This window comes from Mizuhopecten yessoensis, unplaced genomic scaffold (genome assembly GCF_002113885.1).
Source record: "Mizuhopecten yessoensis strain PY_sf001 unplaced genomic scaffold, ASM211388v2 scaffold2329, whole genome shotgun sequence".
NCBI classification, from domain to species: domain Eukaryota; kingdom Metazoa; phylum Mollusca; class Bivalvia; order Pectinida; family Pectinidae; genus Mizuhopecten; species Mizuhopecten yessoensis.
This window is the reverse complement of record NW_018404492.1, coordinates 4418341-4438562: the sequence shown is the minus strand read 5'-3', so window position 1 is coordinate 4438562 and position 20222 is coordinate 4418341. Positions and strand designations below refer to the sequence as shown.

The window sequence follows — 20222 nt, the reverse complement described above, 5'->3', positions numbered from 1 at the left end:
GAAATGAGGTTTGCATTACTGTATGCAATATGTTTTGATGCACCACAGAATAAGTTAAGATTGTGTAAATCATGTACTTTATGTGCAGTGTAAGTTTCTCTGAAGTTGATAGGTTTAATGTTGATTTATCCGACATGTAAAATCGGTGTTTGAAATTTCGCATTTTTCTTTCGTGGCATTATGGAAAACATGGTCACGTAATTTTAAATATTTTCTAGATGATCGTGTTTATTATTTGTTTGATTGCATATAATTAGGTAAAAACACTGTAGACTTCCCGTTTATGTGATTCAGTGATAATTACATGTACGTGTAATTTCCGAGTCGGTACATTTTGTATACACAGATCCTGTCGTGATTTATGAAAATTGGCATAGTGTGCAACGTAGTCTGGATATTTTCGTATTCCTATTTTGTTTACTAGTTTTCAGTCTGATGAGTTATTTCGAGTGGTAACAAAGCTAAAATCATGATGTTTTGTCCTAGTTGTGGTAGCATGTTATAGCGTCAAGGAGTAAATATAACTTGCTGTATTTTGACATTGTTAGACTTTCTTGTAATGTTAGTTTAATTTCATGTGTTCCAGACTTTTACCCTCGCTGGAGGAGGCAATAAACATCGAACTAGAAGATTTGTTTGTTAATCTGCACAGCAAAAGTTCTGTGACGTCATCAGAAGTTCTTCGACGTCATCAGTGTTGAGGTCAACATGAGCGTCAAATCAGAGCCTATGGTTGGGAGGTCTCTCCGCACGATGAGAACGTTAACTCGCCCTGCCCTGGATATCTATCGTGAAACGGTCAGCAGACATTATGACAAGGTAGCCGCTGTCAAGTCCGAGGTGAATGGTATATCTGAAGAAGTCGAACGCGGAAAGAGTGACAAAAAGACCTTGTTTGCTCTAGATAATTTGGCTGCTTGTTGTGAAACATCATTCCAGAAAGCTGCTGATACTTTTCGCAATTATTTACGTGATACAAGGTCTACTGACAGTCCGAATGAACTTATTCAGTTATATACGGAAAGACACATGTTTTTTGCTAAAACCAATGCGGTTAAACGGAAAATTCAAGCTTACATTCAACAAATTGAAATTGATTTATCGGAATTTGATAGACAATTTGATCCGCGACGTTCAGTATATCACTACTCGTCTCGACACTCCTCTCACCACACATCTCGTCGTTCCTCACAGAGATCTGATACTTCATCTTCAATACTGCGTAGGAAAGAAGCTAAATTAGAAGCTCAACGTGTTATGGTGAAACATTTGGACGCAGAACTAGCTCTAGAGACAAAACTTAAACAATTGAGAGCTAAGCGAGATTTAGAGATGATAGAAAGTGAGGTGGTTGCTCTCAAAGACCCACCTGAGGAATTTCGCACTATTGATGAACTGCCTAGTGATCAGCGTTGACAATTTGCCTGAAGAATTTGAGGTCTTACCAGAGACTGTAGATGTCTCGAAACAAATCTTAAATCCTACTGTGCCACCGTTTGTGCCAAAAGTGAAATCCGAAAATCAAATTGTAGATTCTTTTACAAAACATCTTGTAAAACAAGAATTGATTCAGACAAGGTTAGCCAAGTATGATGACGATCCGATGATGTTCATAGCATGGAAAACAAGTTTTCAAGGAATTATGCTAGAAGTTTCGGCTTCCAAGACTGAAGAGTTGGAACTGTTGTGTGAAAAACTAGGTCCTGAGTCGTCAAAACAAGCGAAGACAATTAGGAGTAACAATGCAGAGAATCCGGGCGTAGCATGTGACAAAATTTGGGAAAGACTTGAAAAACGTTATGGTGCACCGGAAATGGTTGAAGCACGACTCAACAATAGAATTAAAGACTTTCCGATTATTACTGCTGAAAAGTATCATTTGTTGTATGATTTGACTGATCTCGCCCTTGAAGTTTCCGCAATCAAGTCTCAACCGAGATACAGCGCATTATTCGCGTACTTTGATTCTAAAAAGGGTGTCAATGAGTTAGTGGACAAATTACCTTGGCATATCAAGGAAAAATGGACTTCTGAAGCCACACGGTATAAGCAACAGAAAAAGGAACTTTATCCGCCCTTTGATTTCTTTGTGAAGTTTCTGGAGAAGATGGCAAGCATGAGAAACGATCCTGCCTTTCAATATGAGCGTAAGGTTGGCAGTCACAGACAAACACCTGCATCTCAACAAACTCGACATAAGTCGTCACCTTCGACAAAGCAGAGGGTAACTGTATTAAAGACAGGGACTATAGAATCCGTTGAGAATTCAGTAGTTTGCCCGCTTCATAAGAATGGGAAACATGTACTTAACGAGTGTCATCCCTTTAGACAGAAATCCATTGACGAACGTAAAAAGATCATCTTGAACAGCGGTTTGTGTTTCCGTTGTTGTTCGGGTAAGAAACACAGAGCTAGGAACTGTAAAAATGATGTGAAATGTAACATATGTCAAGCTACAACGCACCCTACCGCTCTTCATGAGGATGAGACTACACATCATTCTACGGTTCAGCCTGTTACACGTTCACCAAGTTCGCAAAGGGGAGGGGAATTCTAAGACAGTTACTTCTCTGCGTACTGACATTTTGGGCGTAAGCATATCTTGCGCTAAGATTATACCTGTGCGTGTTTTTCATGAGTCTAATCCAGAGAAGGCAGTGGTGGTTTACGCGACGATCGATGATCAGAGTAATCAGTCACTGGGAACTTCTTCGTTATTTGACTATTTCGATGAGTGCAGTACCGACGTTTCGTACACTCTTGTTTCCTGTTCTGGCGCCGCTGCTGCTGCTGGCAGCGTGTGTACCGGTAACAAAGTTCAATCTCTCGATAATAGTTGTGAACTCGGTATAACTAGTCTGTTAGAGTGTAATGACATTCCTAGTGACAGAAGTGATATCCCGTCTCCGGACGTGGCCAGGCAATTTCCCCACTTGAGTCGCATAGTACCGTTGATTCCTCCTGTCATCAAAGACGCTGACATGGAACTCCTTCTTGGTCGGGACGTTATTCGTGCCCATGTTGTTGAGGATCAAGTAGTTGGAGAAGAGGATCAGCCCTTTGCGCAGAAGTTACCGTTGGGGTGGGTCATCGTAGGTCAGGTGTGTCTCGGTGGAGCACATGTACCTGAAGTCCGCACTATGAAGACATATGTCCTAGGAAATGGAAGACATTCTCGGTTTCAACCATGTGAGAATGAACTGTATATACATAAAGACTTGTTTCAAAAGACCGATCAGGATGAGAAAGTTGGTCTATCGATAGAGGACCACACCTTTCTTCGTATTATGGAAGATTCATTTGTCAAAGACGAAGAAGGACACTGGGTAGCGCCTCTGCCATTCAAAGACAATAGGATACGTTTACCTAATAACCGGTCTCAAGCGCTCCGTCGCGCTGGATCCCTCGATCGTTGTTTGCGGCACAACGATGTAAAACGTGCGCATGTGATAGACTTTATGAAAAAGCTGTTTGACAGAGGTCATGCAGAGAAGGCGCCCGACATATCCGACGACGAGGAATGCTGGTTTCTACCCATGTTCGGAGTCTATCATCCGAAGAAACCAGATTCCGTTAGGGTAGTGTTCGATTCATCGGCTCAATGCGAAGGAACTTCTCTTAATGATGTGTTGATCAAAGGTCCAGATTTGGCCAACAATCTCCAGGGTATATTGATGAGATTCCGTCTTGAAGAATTCGCTATTATGGCTGATGTGGAACAAATGTTTCATAATTTCCGTGTTGCTGAGAATCATCGCAATTATTTGCGTTTCTTCTGGCATTCCAACAACGATCTGGATTCTCCTCTTGAGGAATTCAGAATGACTGTTCATGTGTTTGGAAACCGCACATCTCCAGCCGTCACCAATTATGGTCTTCGTAGGTCCGTGTCATCTGCAGATCCAGATGTACAATCGTTCGTTTCGAATAACTTCTACGTTGATGATGGACTCATGAGTTTTCCCAGTACTGACCAAGCTGTAGACTTGGTCAAGAGGACACAGACCGCGTTACGTGATGGTGGAGGTTTGAGGCTTCACAAAATTGCGTCTAATTCTACGGAAATATTAGAGCAGTTCCCCAAGGAGGACTTAGCAAAGGACCTGAAAAATCTCGACTTAGGCCAAGACTGTTTACCTGAACAAAGAAGCTTAGGTATTTGTTGGCATATAGTATCCGACAATTTCTCGTTCCGTGTGGACCAAAATTCAAAGCCTTTTACACGCAGAGGTGTGTTATCTGTAATTAACAGCCTATTCGATCCCATCGGATTCACTGCTCCTGTCACTCTCGAAGGGAAGATACTTATGCGGGAGGCCATGACCTCTAAGAGTGGCTGGGATGAATCACTTCCGGAAGAGTTCAGGATTCACTGGGAGAAATGGGTTGATGAACTCGGTTTTCTTCAGAATTTTAGTATTTCGCGAATGTACTGCTCATTATCTGTCGAATTATCATCTCGTGTAGAACTTCATGTCTTTTCTGACGCTTCGAAAGACGCCGTAGCCGCCGTGGCATACATCAAAGTGTTTTCAGACGAGACAAATGAGATGGGTTTTCTTACCGGAAAGGCGAAAGTTGCTCCTGTGCATGGTCACACTATACCCAGACTTGAATTGTGTGCGTCTTTGTTAGCCGTCGAAATTGCAGAGAACGTCAGAGAGCAACTCGACGTGCCAAAGGACGTATTTACCTTCTACACAGATAGTCGTGTTGTATTAGGTTATATCTCAAATGAATCAAAAAGGTTTCATGTGTATGTAGCCAATCGTGTGAGCAGAATTCGTTCTTTCTGCGGACCGCAATCCTGGAAGTACGTCGCTTCCGCTGAGAATCCTGCTGATGTTCTGGTCGACCCAGATGAGGATGTGGAAGTGAGAAAACAAGTTACATGCCTCAAGGCATCAGTATCGTGTGGCTTAGGTTGTCAGCGCTTCGACAGATTCTCGACGTGGTCAGGTTTAGTGAGAGCTATCACTTGTTTGAAGCGGTTTATTAGGAAACGCCAATCGCGTAGCATTGATGGTGTCAAGCTCAAAGTGGAGGCCGAACGCTTCATTATTAAGCAGGTTCAGCAAGAGGCTTTCGGTTCAGAGATTTGTGCGATCGGTAATGACAAGAATATTCCGAAGGACAGCTCTTTGCTGCCTCTCTGTCCTATCTTAGATTCTAATGGCATTTTGCGTGTGGGTGGTCGACTTGAACAGTTAAAGTGCGAGAACGATGACCCTTGTCTGAAAAACCACCCTATTGTCATTCCGAAGAATCATCATATTGGAGAGTTATTTACACGAAAATACCACACCGAGGTTCATCACCAAGGGAGACATTTGACTGAAGGCGCAATTCGATCCGCGGGATATTGGATTGTGGGTGGTCGTCGCGTCGTTAATTCCGTGATACATTCTTGTGTTACCTGTAAACGATTGCGTGGAAAATTGGGATGGACACATATCGCTCAACTCCCGTCGGATAGGGTAGAACCCGGACCCGCATTCTCGTTTGTTGGAGTCGATGTCTTTGGCCCTTGGCCAGTTGTCGTGAAGCGATCTCTTCGAGGTAGTACGACCAGCGCTAAACGTTGGGGCGTTCTATTCACCTGTCTCGTGTCTAGAGCCGTGCATATAGAACTCGTAGAAGAAATGAGTAGTTGTCATTTTATCAATGCTCTTCGCAGATTTACGGCTATTCGTGGTCCTGTACGTCAGTTTAGGTCCGACCGTGGATCTAATTTTGTTGGTGCTGTAAAAGAATTGGGAATCAGTACATCATTTGTGGAAGACGGACCTGTTCAAGATTTCCTTTCTAATGCTGGCCATGGAATTACCTGGGTGTTTAATCCGCCGTACGCCCACCATTTCGGAGGAGTATGGGAGCGGATGGTAGGCTCGTGTAGGCGAATTTTGGACGCTATGCGTTTGGAGAATAGGTCTAAGGATTTGACTCACGATACTCTCGCAACATTTATGGCAGAAGTGTCCGCCATTATTAACTCTAGACCGTTGTTGCCAGTATCTTCCGATCCTGAGTTACCATCTGTTCTCTCGCCGATGCTTATTCTAACTCAGAAACCTTATGAATATGTCTCAGAACCTGACGTCACAGGTTTCGGTCCGAAGGATGCTCTTAAAAGTCAAAGGAAATTCGTTCAGCGTATGGCAGATGGATTCTGGTGTCGATGGAAACGCGACTACCTTCATCAACTTCAAGTTTGCCGGAAGTGGCAATTACCAGGCGACTCGTTCAAGGAAAACGACATTGTTCTTATGAAGGATGATATGAGTCATCGTAATAACTGGCCCATCGGTATCATTGAGGAAGTTTATCCGAGCAAAGACAATGTGGTTCGAAAAGTCAAACTGTCCGTCATTCGCGGGAAAACTCGTGTTTCGTTTGTGCGACCTATTTCAGAACTTGTTCGATTGGTCGAATTTGAATAATTTGTTGCATCTTGAACTACATGTATATAATTGATTAGAGACTTTGATATTGACATTCAAATGATTCGATTATGATTTGGTTATTGACATTTCGATTGATAAGTATCGAAGTATGATAATGTATTTTGTAATAATGATAATTTATTAGTCTGAAAGCTTAAGTAACATTTCATGATACCTTGACGCATTGATGTCAGATGAATTCGGCATTAATTGTGTTCCTGCACTTATAGTGCGTAGCTTCACATTTGTCGCATGGCGATTTCATTGTGAAATCGGAAGGGGAGTGTGGTGTTTCCGGAAAATCTGTCCGGAATGCGACTCTTTATTACTCGTTTCTTGCGTATCCGAATTGTCCGGATTTCGGTTTCGTGTTTTAGCAGTCTCCTTGAAAATGTCCGCCATGTTGTGCAAGTCTGTTTATACAGAAGAAATGACGTTTGCATTACTGTATGCAATATGTTTTGATGCACCACAGAGTAAGTTTAGATTGTTTAAATCATGTACTTTATGTGCAGTGTAAGTTTCTCTGAAGTTGATAGGTTTAATGTTGATTTATCCGACATGTAAAATCGGTGTTTGAAATTTCGCATTTTTCTTTCGTGGCATTATGGAAAACATGGTCACGTAATTTTAGATATTTTCTAGATGATCGTGTTTATTATTTGTTTGATTGCATATAATTAGGTAAAAACACTGTAGACTTCCCGTTTATGTGATTCAGTGATAATTACATGTACGTGTAATTTCCGAGTCGGTACATTTTGTATACACAGATCCTGTCGTGATTTATGAAAATTGGCATAGTGTACAACGTAGTCTGGATATTTTCGTATTCCTATTTTGTTTACTAGTTTTCAGTCTGATGAGTTATTTCGAGTGGTAACAAAGCTAAAATCATGATGTTTTGTCCTATTTGTGGTAGCATGTTATAGCGTCAAGGAGTAAATATAACTTGCTGTATTTTGACATTGTTAGACTTTCTTGTAATGTTAGTTTAATTTCATGTGTTCCAGACTTTTACCCTCGCTGGAGGAGGCAATAAACATCGAACTAGAAGATTTGTTTGTTAATCTGCACATTAATTACTAGCATTTACTGATTTTCTTTTCTTTTAATAGGAAACGATGACCTAATTATGAGTATCAAATACTAATTTCTATTTTTAGGTACCTGTTTTTGCAGTGCAAGCACTAATCCTGAAACATCTGAACGTTTGCTTCATATGATTATATGACCCCAGTCGACGCTGATCCGTATCGGATTATTCGACTTTTGAAATTCAATTCTTCGGGTAACATTTGTATCGTGGATCGCAGCTCATAATATTATATAAATATGGACGTGTATGCAATACATATTGTTGTTGTTAAAGCGCACTTTAAAGTTAGTTACATCAACACTTTTCTATTTATTTCAGTCTGTTGACATCGTTCACAAAATATATCCATAAAATATCTGTTGGATAGTAAATCGGTTGTATATGTATTAAACTGTTTGTGTATTATCCATTTAAATACAAAAAAATGTACCTTAACGCTATATTCCCATTGCCTCGACAGCAGATCAGTCATATAAGGTCAAGAGTGTTATTTTGTTTCCAAGTTGACCATAAAATTATCGAAAGAAAAGAAGGAAAAGTTGTTGAAAATTTGTCTTTTAAGTGCTTTACAATTTTATTTTATTGCTATATAATATTACATCGTTTACAGTGCCAGTGGAGAGTATTGCTTTTCCATACCGTTGACAATAGAAATATTCAACTTGTAATCTATGCATAAAACAGAAACTGAAGGGTACATTGAAATAAAAGGAAAAACATGATGAACTATCATATTTATTTTTTATATTTATTTATTTATTTGTGTTTATAGCCATGACATGTCTTCAAAATGATAATGACTCAAGATAGTGCAGTACTCACTAATGTTTAAATGAGGGGATCGAAGGCCGATTTTACATTAAGGTGTTACCTTCATGTAATGCACTTACATGTAGTACATATAACGTTGACAGAGAATGCACAATCCGACCCTGATAGCGTGGACTAAAGATTGATGAAGAGGAGGCAGAGAGTTTTATGGAATTATATGGATATGGAACTTATATGGATGTATTGTATGACAATTCAAAGTTATACATGCATATTTAAAGACCAATTGACATATATGTGACGATATAGCGGTCACTTTCCCCTTCGTGTTTTTACATTGGTAATGGGATATGTCCGCTGATATTACAACCGTAAACCGGACAATGACACAGGGAACTGAGCATTTTTAACAGCTGCATGTATATTTGGACCTAAACTAAGGTGTTCAGAATAATGTTCGCAGTCATAGAGCAACTTTTTGTATATTCCACATGCCGATACCTGTGGTGTGATTGGCTGGAAGCTAAATTAACCAGCCAACCAACACTGCATGTTTTGGCAAGTCTGAGTCTGACGTCAACTTCATGAATATACAAAGACAACGGTCCAAAGCGTAACCCTATCATTACGAATCAAAGTAGTAATATAACCATATGGCTATATTGATATAACAATTTGTATGACACTATACTGATTACGTGTAATAGTACAACACAAAATAGTATGTTAACTATGCTTTGTTTTCAGTAGATTTTTAATCGATACGTGAACTTGCGCCACCGCTGTTACAGATCATTGAGGATACATGAACCTAACCCATATACGTTTTGTAATTAACCCATTTTAATGTAAAACACAGTCGCTGTGATACAAGTGTTTTGCATGCTTAAAATGGCTTCATTTCTAATTATAGCATTGCATTACAACGCATGCATATGCACATATTTCTGTATACATACATTTGTATGTGTCTCTGTTCAAAACGATCGACGTTCAGCATTTAAGGGAATGGCAACAACTGGTTCACCCGTCGTCAGTATGTGACCGGGCGAAATGCTGTGCTGGGTGCCTTCGGCATGGTATTTCAGAGAGATAGCACTTTTAAGTCGGCATAGTTCCGCGCTATCACAAGGAGGCAAGCACGCCAACATATACTTAGCATGCACTACACACATGGAGGCAAGTCCTTAAACGACCTTAGCTGTTTATAGGACGTAAAACAATATTAAACAAAACCAAATCAAAACGATCGTATCATGCACTGTCAATGTGTCCTGCATTGCACACATAGAAGATACATAAACAACATACCGTTCCCTTGTGGGTTTAGGAAATACGCTGTAGCAGTACGTACGCTGATGGACTTTATCGACAACCAGATTATTGTAAGTATTTTTCTGCATCAACAAGCAAAAACAGCTGGCCTTGTTTATATCAAAAACAGAAAAAATGTGTGAGAACATAAAATATGTGGACCTCAGAGGCGTAGAGCTTTTATCGGAATCAAATAGAGTCTTCAGCATTGTCCCTGGAGTTAAAGGCTTTGTCGAGCTGGACATCAGGGTACAGAGCTAGATCTGATTTCATGGCCATCATTGTATTAAATCGGTTTCTGCTGAAAGTCCAAGACACAAAAAGCTGTAAATTGTCCTTAGAATCTTATAAAGCGACAGCTTGGATTCAGGGATATAAGACTATTACTCATTTGCCTTCCCGTCTCCCCTGTGTCTGGCTATGTCCGTGTCTATACTTATTCGGTGTATCTATCAAATCCTAGGGTAAGTTTATACGCAACTGGAATGTTATTTATGTTGAAGGTATGTTTAATATACATAAAGTAATTTATGCAAAAGTTAAGTTTAAATACACTTGCAGTGGCATTTCTTCTGTGTGCATTGACTTGTGTTTATTGCATCTAAATATATAATATAAAGTACAGTTTATTAATTTGCAGGTATCCTAAATTCCATTTAAAAGACCAGGGGGTCAAGTTAACGAATTAATATTGTTTTATAGTCACGAATTAATATGGTTTTATAGTCACCTTTACCATGTGTTCTACATATATTTAGGAATATCTGTATCCATTTGGCCTTAAGGACCAGTGAGCTACACAGGGACGAAATGGCAATCCTTGTGTGATTCTTTACCTAGAGTTTATTATACGTAACAAGGCGGTTGTCCCTGTTGGTGAACTGTCAGTTCCCGAGGTTGGCCAAAGCCTTAAAGCTCGATTTTTTCTAATATGATTTTACATAAAATACGAGTTAAGTATACATTTTCTATTTTAGTGTTAAGCTGAAAATTTTTATCGTTATATGTTTTATAGGCGTTTTTCCTGTTCGCTTTATTCCATATACATATATTTCGGAACACTTAAGACACTCACTTTTTTTCGTTAACTTTTAGCACCACTGATTCGCTTAAAGGGACAAAATGTCCATATGCTGTAGTGCAATAGTTACTTCGTCATGCTTCTTTTTCCTTTTTAAGATGACATCCGCCATTTACATGTACATTTAGGTCGAAGCCAAGTGATGATTCGTCGTCAAAGCGAAAACTGGATTAGTGACACCAAAACAACAAGGCACACTAATGCGCATTATATAAACCATCGACCTTTAATTTGAACAAAGAAATAACGTATTTTCCGATGAGGTCATGTAGTCTCCATATACTTGCATCTTAAGAAACACTGTGCTGTATGTTGTCCGAAAATGGATCTATGAAAGACACACACAGGCCGGATATTGGTGCATTTACAGTGCCATGTTAATTGTATAATGACAGTGTATGCCTTATTTCGCAAAGACCTTTGATCAAATCAACGAACGAGTAAAATGATTTACTACTCGAAATGATAAAGAAATTGCGCATATAGCCAACTCTGTTGATGCATTGAACAAAAATGAGAAAAGCTACTGAGAAAAATAGGATGTGAGGAAAAAAAAGGAGAATTGTTTTTCTTAAAATTGCAAAAAAGCGTTCGATAAAATGGAATGTAGATGTTTAGGTGTATGCATCGGGGAATACAACTTTGAATATCGAGAGAAGCATCATATATATGTTACTCTAAGAAGTATAGACATAAAAACATTAATGCATAACAATCATCATTCTTCAACTTTTACGTTTGTTGACAAGTTTGCCGAAATAAACCTTCTTTTAACATCATTCAAGCTGAAAATGTATATCGAACAGAAAGCAACCCTATTCACTGTGCATTCCGACTTTTAATTTTACTTGAGGAAAACACTGGCTATTGAATAAGAGTGACGAAATAAAAAGCGTTTTATGAATAATGACCAAAAAGTAAAATGTGTTAAACCTAGCATGCTTGAATAGACACGTCGATTAAACATCTGGGGATTCATCATCGACACGTCATACACCGAAAACTCCCTGTAAGATCTCACATATAAGTACTTAGTCTCTGACAAAATATGACAAATAACTTTGTAAGTTCTAAAGAATACGCCATCAATAATCTCAAAAAGGAATCTAACATAACAACAAACAATCCAACAAAACAGAAAGTAGGAGGAATGAGAGTTTATACTGCTGTTAATGGTATGTTGTCAACTAATATCCACTTCCACATGTTAATATCTACTGCACCTCCAAATGCTCGCAAAACCTGGCTGTCAGTAGCGTAGAATAAAACCCAGTATTATACATGAAAAAGAAAGAGAAGCCCTTGTTCATATATGAGAAATATTTATTTCCTTTTATGTTGCTTTGCAGTTTCGTTGTGGGATTCGGTTTCTGGTAATAAACCACATTACTTTTATTAGTATCTCCAGTATATAAATGCACATACATATATCTTGATAATGAAGGTGTGTATAACAAGTAAGTTTGGAAAATTATTGTATCAATAATTGAAGTTATGTTTTTAATATTCCCTTTTTGGAGCATTCATAGTGTTACAAAGACCCATACTCGTACAACACAAACCCCGTCAACTCAACAAAGTTTAAGTTATTTGTTTTTTGAAGGACTTCACACTTTGATTTATCTGTTATCGCAAAGATATTCTCAGCGTAATGCCCTCTAGCTCATGTGTATCAACTGCGTACACTGGTATACTGTATGTGCTGTGTACACTCGCTCTGATCCCTTAAATCACATGCTCGTACATTAAATAGTAGTGTGTAAGACATCAAGTATATGAGAGATGGGGCAAGCTAATGTATCTCACTGTTACATAACGATTTACTCTGCTAAATGTTTCCCGTCCGTTCTCTAATGAATACTCTTAGGCTTATCAATCTTATTTTCATAGAAACCATTGTCATTGAAACAATGAAAAAACTAATTCAGTTTAATTTCTGTATTCGCATATAAACACTGACACATTCTGTCTTGATATTGAGAATGGAAAGAAGAGAAAGCTTTTTCGCTTGTTACAATGTAGTTCTTTCTACTGATATTGCAAGGTTCATTTGTACATAAAACCCGTTTTGTTCAATCATATAACCACTGGGAATGTATGGATGCTGTATCCTTTTAAACGATCGTATAAGCCTTAAAATGTTGGGTCCCTTCAGTGTTAGTGCTGCTTTATCTTCTGTGCTAAGGAGACACAGCAGAGAAAAACCCCAAATGATGTATCACAACCATTATAACACTTTATTTGTTGTCTTCCCCACTTTTGGTTCTACTCATATATCATTTAGCATTTTTTGTGTATTGTTGATGTGCCTAGTGTATTGTAAAACCTTCATGCTGTCGTAAAACTTTATATAAACTTTAAAATTGATGGTCGTCATTTTAACACCATCGTGACTCCTTCTAAAGAATTGTTGACCTTTTTTCACTGACATTAATTTCTCCACTGAATTGTAACGTTTTCTACATTAGTATTAACTTCTTTTCTCTTTTTACTTTCTATTGTTTCGTTAACGTTTCTCTGTTAATATAAATCACATACGCTTTTGTACACATGTTAAGTATTTTACGTTGTTTTATATTGGCCTATTAACGTTTCTACGATATTGTTAACATATCCACAATGCATTGTAACAATGTTAAACCTACATAAAGCAAATATTGATACGGATATTTTTGATTAACTTGTTTGCAAAAGCATTCAAATACACATGAGGTGGTGTGGTATAGTTTTCGTTATATTTTAATTGACTTAAATACTAATACAGTACACTGGTTCAAAGTGTTAACTACCACACCTCCATAAGATGATAAATGGTATACCTATAAAGCAATTAACAAATACTGCTTTATTGTACAATTTGTAAAGATACGAGCATCAGCGATATCTGTCAGGTAAATGAACTAAATTATATATCTGATGTGAGACAAGTTTAAAGGTCTGTTGATTACATTTCTAAAAAACAAAAATAAGATTGACAACGACTCTCAATAATAACGTTGTGACATTTGATTGAATTTGGTATACATCGTTTGTTACATTTAATTTGTTACGTCACAAAGCCTCCGCAAACAAACAATCAAACTGATACGTTCATTAGTACAGATAAGAATCTGTTTGTATATTGTAGTTACGTTTAATTCTGATGATTCCAATTTTCACTGTTGAAATGTAATATAAAGGCGGTATAGGATGGCTTTTCCGTTATATATTACACATTTATGTAAGAATAATGGGACCTGGTGATTATGACAACAAGGCAAAAATAAAACATTGTATTACGCTGGTGATTAATCAGAAACCAGTCCTGTTCCAACTATATGTATAAACCATCACAATTAATGCAGTTATATAGAGGAGGTTCAATATTAAAGAGTAAATGTACAAAGGTGAAAATGTTTGTTTCGATAGCGAAAATATCAACGTGATAATAGTATCGTTTTTATCAGGACGACGTTTCTCCATATTGCATAGGGAACATATACTAAAATATTTGTATCATGTTATACATTCTGATATGTCACCCTAGGCGTATATATGTCAGAGGATGCTGGTTGGAATCCAACAATATGTGTTTAATGATGTAAATACTGCTACATATGTACCGTAGCCACCGGTGTAATCACCGCACAGTAGTCTGTGTACATCAGCCTTGTCATGGACAGGGAGTCGATTGAAGATAGGAAGTCTACAATACAACACACAGGGATGCCAACTACCACCTGCAACACAAAACTATCCACGAAGTGCATTTCTTATACATGGGTTACTGTAAACAAATTACAGTCTGCTATCAAATTATGTAAACCTGGTCGGTGTTTCCTCCCCAGTGTTGGCTGTACATGGAATGAGCAGTGCCAGGGACTAACAGCTCACACAGGATCAGGACATGGCACCAGTGAATGATTTTAGAGAGATGTTCACGTTACTAAAGCGAGTATACCTGTACTCTCTGATAAAAAAACTACTGTCGATATGTATTGCATCAATAACATATCGTCATTAACATTCCAGCTACATTTTGCATCACTCAAAACGCTGCTCATAACTACATCATCAATACAATTCTTCAAATCGTTTGCGTCATTACTTTATATCCTTACAATGTCACCTGTTTATATAAAGCACTCTTCATACATTTAGTCTATAAACATGTTGAATCTATAGTATATACATTTCTGATATATAATTTTATCCTCCTAATGTTCCCCATATCGTCTGTCATTCTGCGTATATCGTCGCGATACTGTCCTCATGTGTCACAAATAAAATGTAGGTGTATAGTATTCCCGATACATCGACGTCATCATGACCCATATATATATATATATATATATAAAGAAAACATTGAGAAGTCCTTGTGTTGGAATTAAATATATAAAAAAAAGACAGAGATAGCGTCTCTATGCCTTTCTCGGGTTGATCCCCCGTTCATCAGGAGACTGTGTTTATTTTGAAAACAGGCATTGTGAGGTCAAAGTTGTCTACACAAGAAAGTATGACGTCATTAATAATGCAAAGTCATTATGACGTCACAGAAGGCATACACATAAATCCATGACGTCAACAACTATACAAGCTAAATTGTGACGTCACCATCATGTACTTATACAAATACATAACTTTATGATCTTACCAAGAATGAAAATTACGGGAGATACCAATTGTTTCATTTACGGCAACAATAAAATATGTACAATAATATTTAAAGCACAGCAATTGCTTTAATAATTACAATAAGTTTATATAATAATCCTAATTTTTATGTGAATAACCGTAGCGACAAAACAACGACTGGCCTGAGTACATCTTGACTAAATTAGATGAACAGACCACATGGGCTTTGTGAACAATGATTACTTGCCGAAATATTCACAGTTGAAGTTCCAATTTAATCCGCCTTGCTACTTCCAGTCGCCATTTTGTAAACAGGGTCTAATCTCGAGCTGATGCGCGTTTGAAAGAGTTTGAAGTATTGCAAGCTTCTAAACGATCATGCCCAGAACATACTCTCTAAGGATGCTGTTTTTGATAAATTTACTATCAATTATTTACTATCTTTCATTTTTGTGTCACTTTCATTAATTCATAAAGGAACAAATTGATTTTTTCCCCTTCAAACTTTTTTCTTTCAAATGTTAAAACACATTTTCTTTTGAAAAAATGTACTAGTTTCGAGATTATGATCAAACGTCGTCTGCTTCGCAAACATTCAAGAAAATAATATTTACAATGTAGTTATCAACTAGTTTATTCTTTAAACTATCTTTAATTAATAAATATCAAAAAGATTTTGCATTTTATGACGTAACCGGAAGCGCACTTGATACGAGAACGTGACCCGGAAATAGCTCACAACATAAACAGGACAGTAATAATAAACAGACGTTTATCTAACATTAACAGATCAATACCGTTTGTATTGAGACACTGATGTGCTAGAATCTAACACAAGGTAACACTCGTTTAATCCATTGCTATCACATCAAGTTCTAACTGACATTTATGCGAAAACATCAGCATTAAATGTTTGCGATCGCGCAGACCTACTTTCGTTTTACAGTTTACATACATGTGTACATGTCGGCACCAACAGTATACCTTAACTTGTGTCCTTCATCGTGCCGAAGATTATACATAGGCACATTCGAGGAAAAGTTCGTGATTAAAAGCTTATGTGTGTGTTTTTTTATCTTAAAATTATCGGATAAAAGCATAGTGGCATGTTACTTCAAAAAAAAGATACAACGCCAGTACGTTATTTTCTTTCTCTTATATCAAGCGGCCTCGTCACTGACTGCTAGGCGGCCCCATGCATGGCGCTCCCTCTTCCGTGTGGTTATTGTGCGTTGTGTTACATACAGTCTTTACCATCAGAACACGGTGTCATTCCTTATTGGCGTGGTGGCAGCGCATTACCTATGCCTAGAAGACTCTAATGAAGATGTAGTCAACCAACATCGTGACATCTGTACTTTAAAGTGAAGGATGTAACGTCAACAACAACCGCGTTTACACAAGGGCTCGTAGCGTTAAGGCCTACAGGATTCACATACTCAAATAAGAATTTCCATTTATTCCACGTCATACCAGCTGTTTTTTCTTGTGAACTGTGATCCAATTTGTCCATTATTTTATGTATTCAACACGATCGTGAATTGTGTCTGTATTTTTGTGTGTTCATTTCATCATCCTGAGCATCTCAATACCATTCAGTGTGATATAGCGACATGGCTGCCCCGAGAGCCCCCAAACAATGGCAATTAACAAAGCATGAGACAATACAATAACATCGTATGAAGGTTGGCGACAGAACCTTGTGTATATTCTTTCACTGGACAAGAATTTTGTTCCTTTCCTAGAGGCAACATGGCAAAAGAAAACCGCTAAAAAAAACCATAGGGGTTTCAATAATGATAACGACCCCATCCCGGCAGACCAGCGATTGACCGCCGCTCAGAAAAATGCCCACCTTGACCTAATGTTAGGGCAGATTGCCAATTTTTGCCCCGTCATCTCAAGAAACTCCATAGTAAATGCTCACTTTTCCTAAATGATATCTGGCAAAAAATCAGACAACACTACGGCTTCCAGTCCACCAGTGCTCACTTTCTAGATTTGTCGAGAATATCTTTACAGCCAGACGAAAGACCTGAGGATCTGTTCCAACGGCTTACAGCATTTTCTGAGGACAATTTACTTACTGCCAACTGCGGCGTTACACATCACGGTGAAGCTGTTGAGGTAGACGAGGATCTTACTCCCACTCTTGAGAACACCATTGTTGTCATATGGCTCCAACTCTTTCATCCAGGCCTACCCATTCTTGTGAAGCAGAAATTTGGTTCTGAGCATATACCATATAGTACCTGGTTTCCCAGTGATTGGGAATCCCCTACCTACTTGGTCCGCCGGTAACACATGGTATTCATGTTCTAGTATTTTCAAAATAATTGGCCAGATATGCCTTTTTTAAAAGCCAGAACATTTGTTGTGGTTCGTATGGTTTCTTCCAAAGTATTCCATAAAAGAGTACAAATGTATCTAAAAGAATTTTTGTAAAAACTTGTTCTACACTTGGGGATATAGAGCTGGTTCTTCGCAGAAGATCTTGTGGTTCTTGTGGAAATCTGGGTTACATAGGTAAATAAATTTTGTTTTAAAAATCCTGGAGCCTGGTCGTTAAGGATTTTATAAGTTAGAACACATTTTCTAAAAGTATAAAAATCGTGAATAGCCATCCAGTTTAAAGTCTTTAAAAGTAACGAAGTTGGTGTACGAATTTCTCTTATATTTAGAATTACTCTTGCTGCTCTTTTTTGAAGTTTAAATATTCTTTCCTTAAGCGACACATTTGTAGGATTGCTCCATACTGAAGAACAGTACATAAAATGAGGTAAAACAATAGTCGTATACACCATTTTGGACATTTCTTGGGACATGAATTTTCTGATTCGTTTTAACACTCCAATTTTCTTTGATAATTTCTTACATACATATTCAATATGTACATTCCATGACAAACAGCTGTCAATAAAAACTCCCAGTAGTTTGGCATTGTGTACAGTTTCAATAATTATATCACCCACTTTGACACGCATCTGTCTGTGTTTTGATAATTTTTGTGATGAGCCAATAAGCATGCATTGGGTTTTTGTTAGATTTAGACTCATTTTATTATTGGTCATCCACTCACTTGCTAATTCAAGGTCAACTATTAACTTTTCTTCGACATCATCAACTGCATCACCTTTTACACCCTGTGATGTGTCGTCAGCGTACATTACAACTGATGAATGTTTCAAACATGTTGGATAGTCATTCATATGCAAGATAAAAAAAAGTGGCCCAAGTATCGAACCCTGGGGTACACCGATGTTTATTTCCTTACAACTTGATAAAGTACCTTTAAAGTTTACCGCTTGCACTCTACCAGAAAGGTATGATTCGAAAAAGTTCAATGCTATATCAGAAACCCCGTAAGCATTAAGCTTATGCAAGAGCACTTTATGATTTACGGTATCAAATGCTTTACGAAGATCTAAAAACAAAACACCCGTGAATTTACCGTCATCAATATTTTTTGACCACTCGTCTACTAAACCTGTGAGGGCCGTTTCTGTTGAACGTTGAGGTCTGAAACCATATTGGGATTCAGTTAGAAGTTCATTTGATGACAAATATTTATAAAAAGAGTTATGTACATGTCTCTCATATATTTTGCTAACCACAGAGAGGACAGAAATAGGTCGATAGCTATTTACAGAGGTCATGTCCCCGGCTTTAAATATTGGGGTGACTTTGGCTTTCTTCCAGTCTTTTGGAAATGAACCAGAACTGATGGATTTGTTAAAAATATAGGTTAAAGGGTGAATGATTAATTCACCAGCAAGTTTTAGGAGTTTTACAGAAATGCCATCAATTCCAGTAGCTTTTCCATCACGTAATTCTGATATTTGTTTTTTTACAAATTCAGAATTCACAAAAGGAATATTGAACTTTTGTTCAACTTTAATACCAAATTGTACATTCGGTAAACTTGAGTCAAATTTACGTCCAATTTCAACACCAATGTTACAAAAATAATCGTTAAATGCATTTGCGATATCGATTGTTTCTGTAACATTTTCTCCATTTACATTTAGACATGGGACGTTGCATGCTTTAGAGGACGGTAATTTTTTTTTTTATTTTCTTCCACATATCTTTGGAGTTTTTAGAACATTGTAACATCGCTTCATCCAAGTAGTCACGTTTAGTTTGTTTTATTTTGGTCACGACCCTGTTACGGGCTGCCTTGTACAAGTCCCAGTCCGTATCTAACTTGGATTTTCTTGCTTGTTCGTGTAAACAGTCACGTGTGTGCATTTCACTAAGTATATCATCATTAATCCATTTTTCGGATTTTGCACTAACACGTTTTTCTGTTATTGGTATTTGTTTGTCGACAACACCATAAAACAACTCTTTAAAAGAGTCCCATGAATCGTCAATGCTGTCAAACACCTCGATAACAGACCATGGCATCTGTGCCATGTGTGCTTTAAATTCGTCGACATTAATTTTCTTAAAATTTCTATATTTAATGTTAATATGATCACTATTGGTATGAGCAAAGTTTACTTTTCTGACAGCATACACTAAGTGATGATCTCTTATTCATAACGGGATAACGCCGGCCTCTCTGCAGGAAAACGAGTCCGAAGTATATATATGGTCGATTAATGTTTCTGAGGTTGTTTTCTCCCTGGTCGGAGATGTAATGTTCTGATGTAAACTATACACATTCATTTGGGTACTTGGTACATTTCATATGAATATATATATATATATACTGGTTAATTTGTTCTTTACTGCATACAACAACAGGACATTCGAACATCTTGGTGGGCAGTGAGTATTACATTTATGATTTGTGAACTTAAGCTAGAAAATGGATATTTTTTTGTTTTCAAAGTCTTGGTGTTGACCTCTTGTGAATGCCTTTTGTCCATCACAGTAACCACTTCAGTTATGT

At 37.7% G+C, this 20222-nt stretch overlaps 1 protein-coding gene across 1 annotated transcript; it reads left to right on the top strand.

Moving 5' to 3' along the window:
• The first annotated feature begins 1642 nt into the window (after positions 1 to 1642).
• LOC110445733 lies at positions 1643 to 6440 on the top strand. Its single transcript, XM_021490511.1, has 2 exons — positions 1643 to 2224; positions 2640 to 6440. The coding sequence occupies exons 1-2, from the start codon at positions 1643 to 1645 to the stop codon at positions 6438 to 6440; spliced, it is 4383 nt and encodes a 1460-aa protein (XP_021346186.1).
• The last annotated feature ends 13782 nt before the right edge of the window (positions 6441 to 20222 follow it).

Excerpts from the sequence above, each read along its gene's own strand:
- LOC110445733 (XM_021490511.1), top strand. The coding sequence starts at position 1,643 with ATGCTAGAAGTTTCGGCTTCCAAGACTGAAGAGTTGGAACTGTTGTGT. Across the intron at positions 2,225-2,639 it reads CACCTTCGACAAAGCAGAGG|TCTAATCCAGAGAAGGCAGT; the intron begins GTAACTGTATTA and ends GTTTTTCATGAG.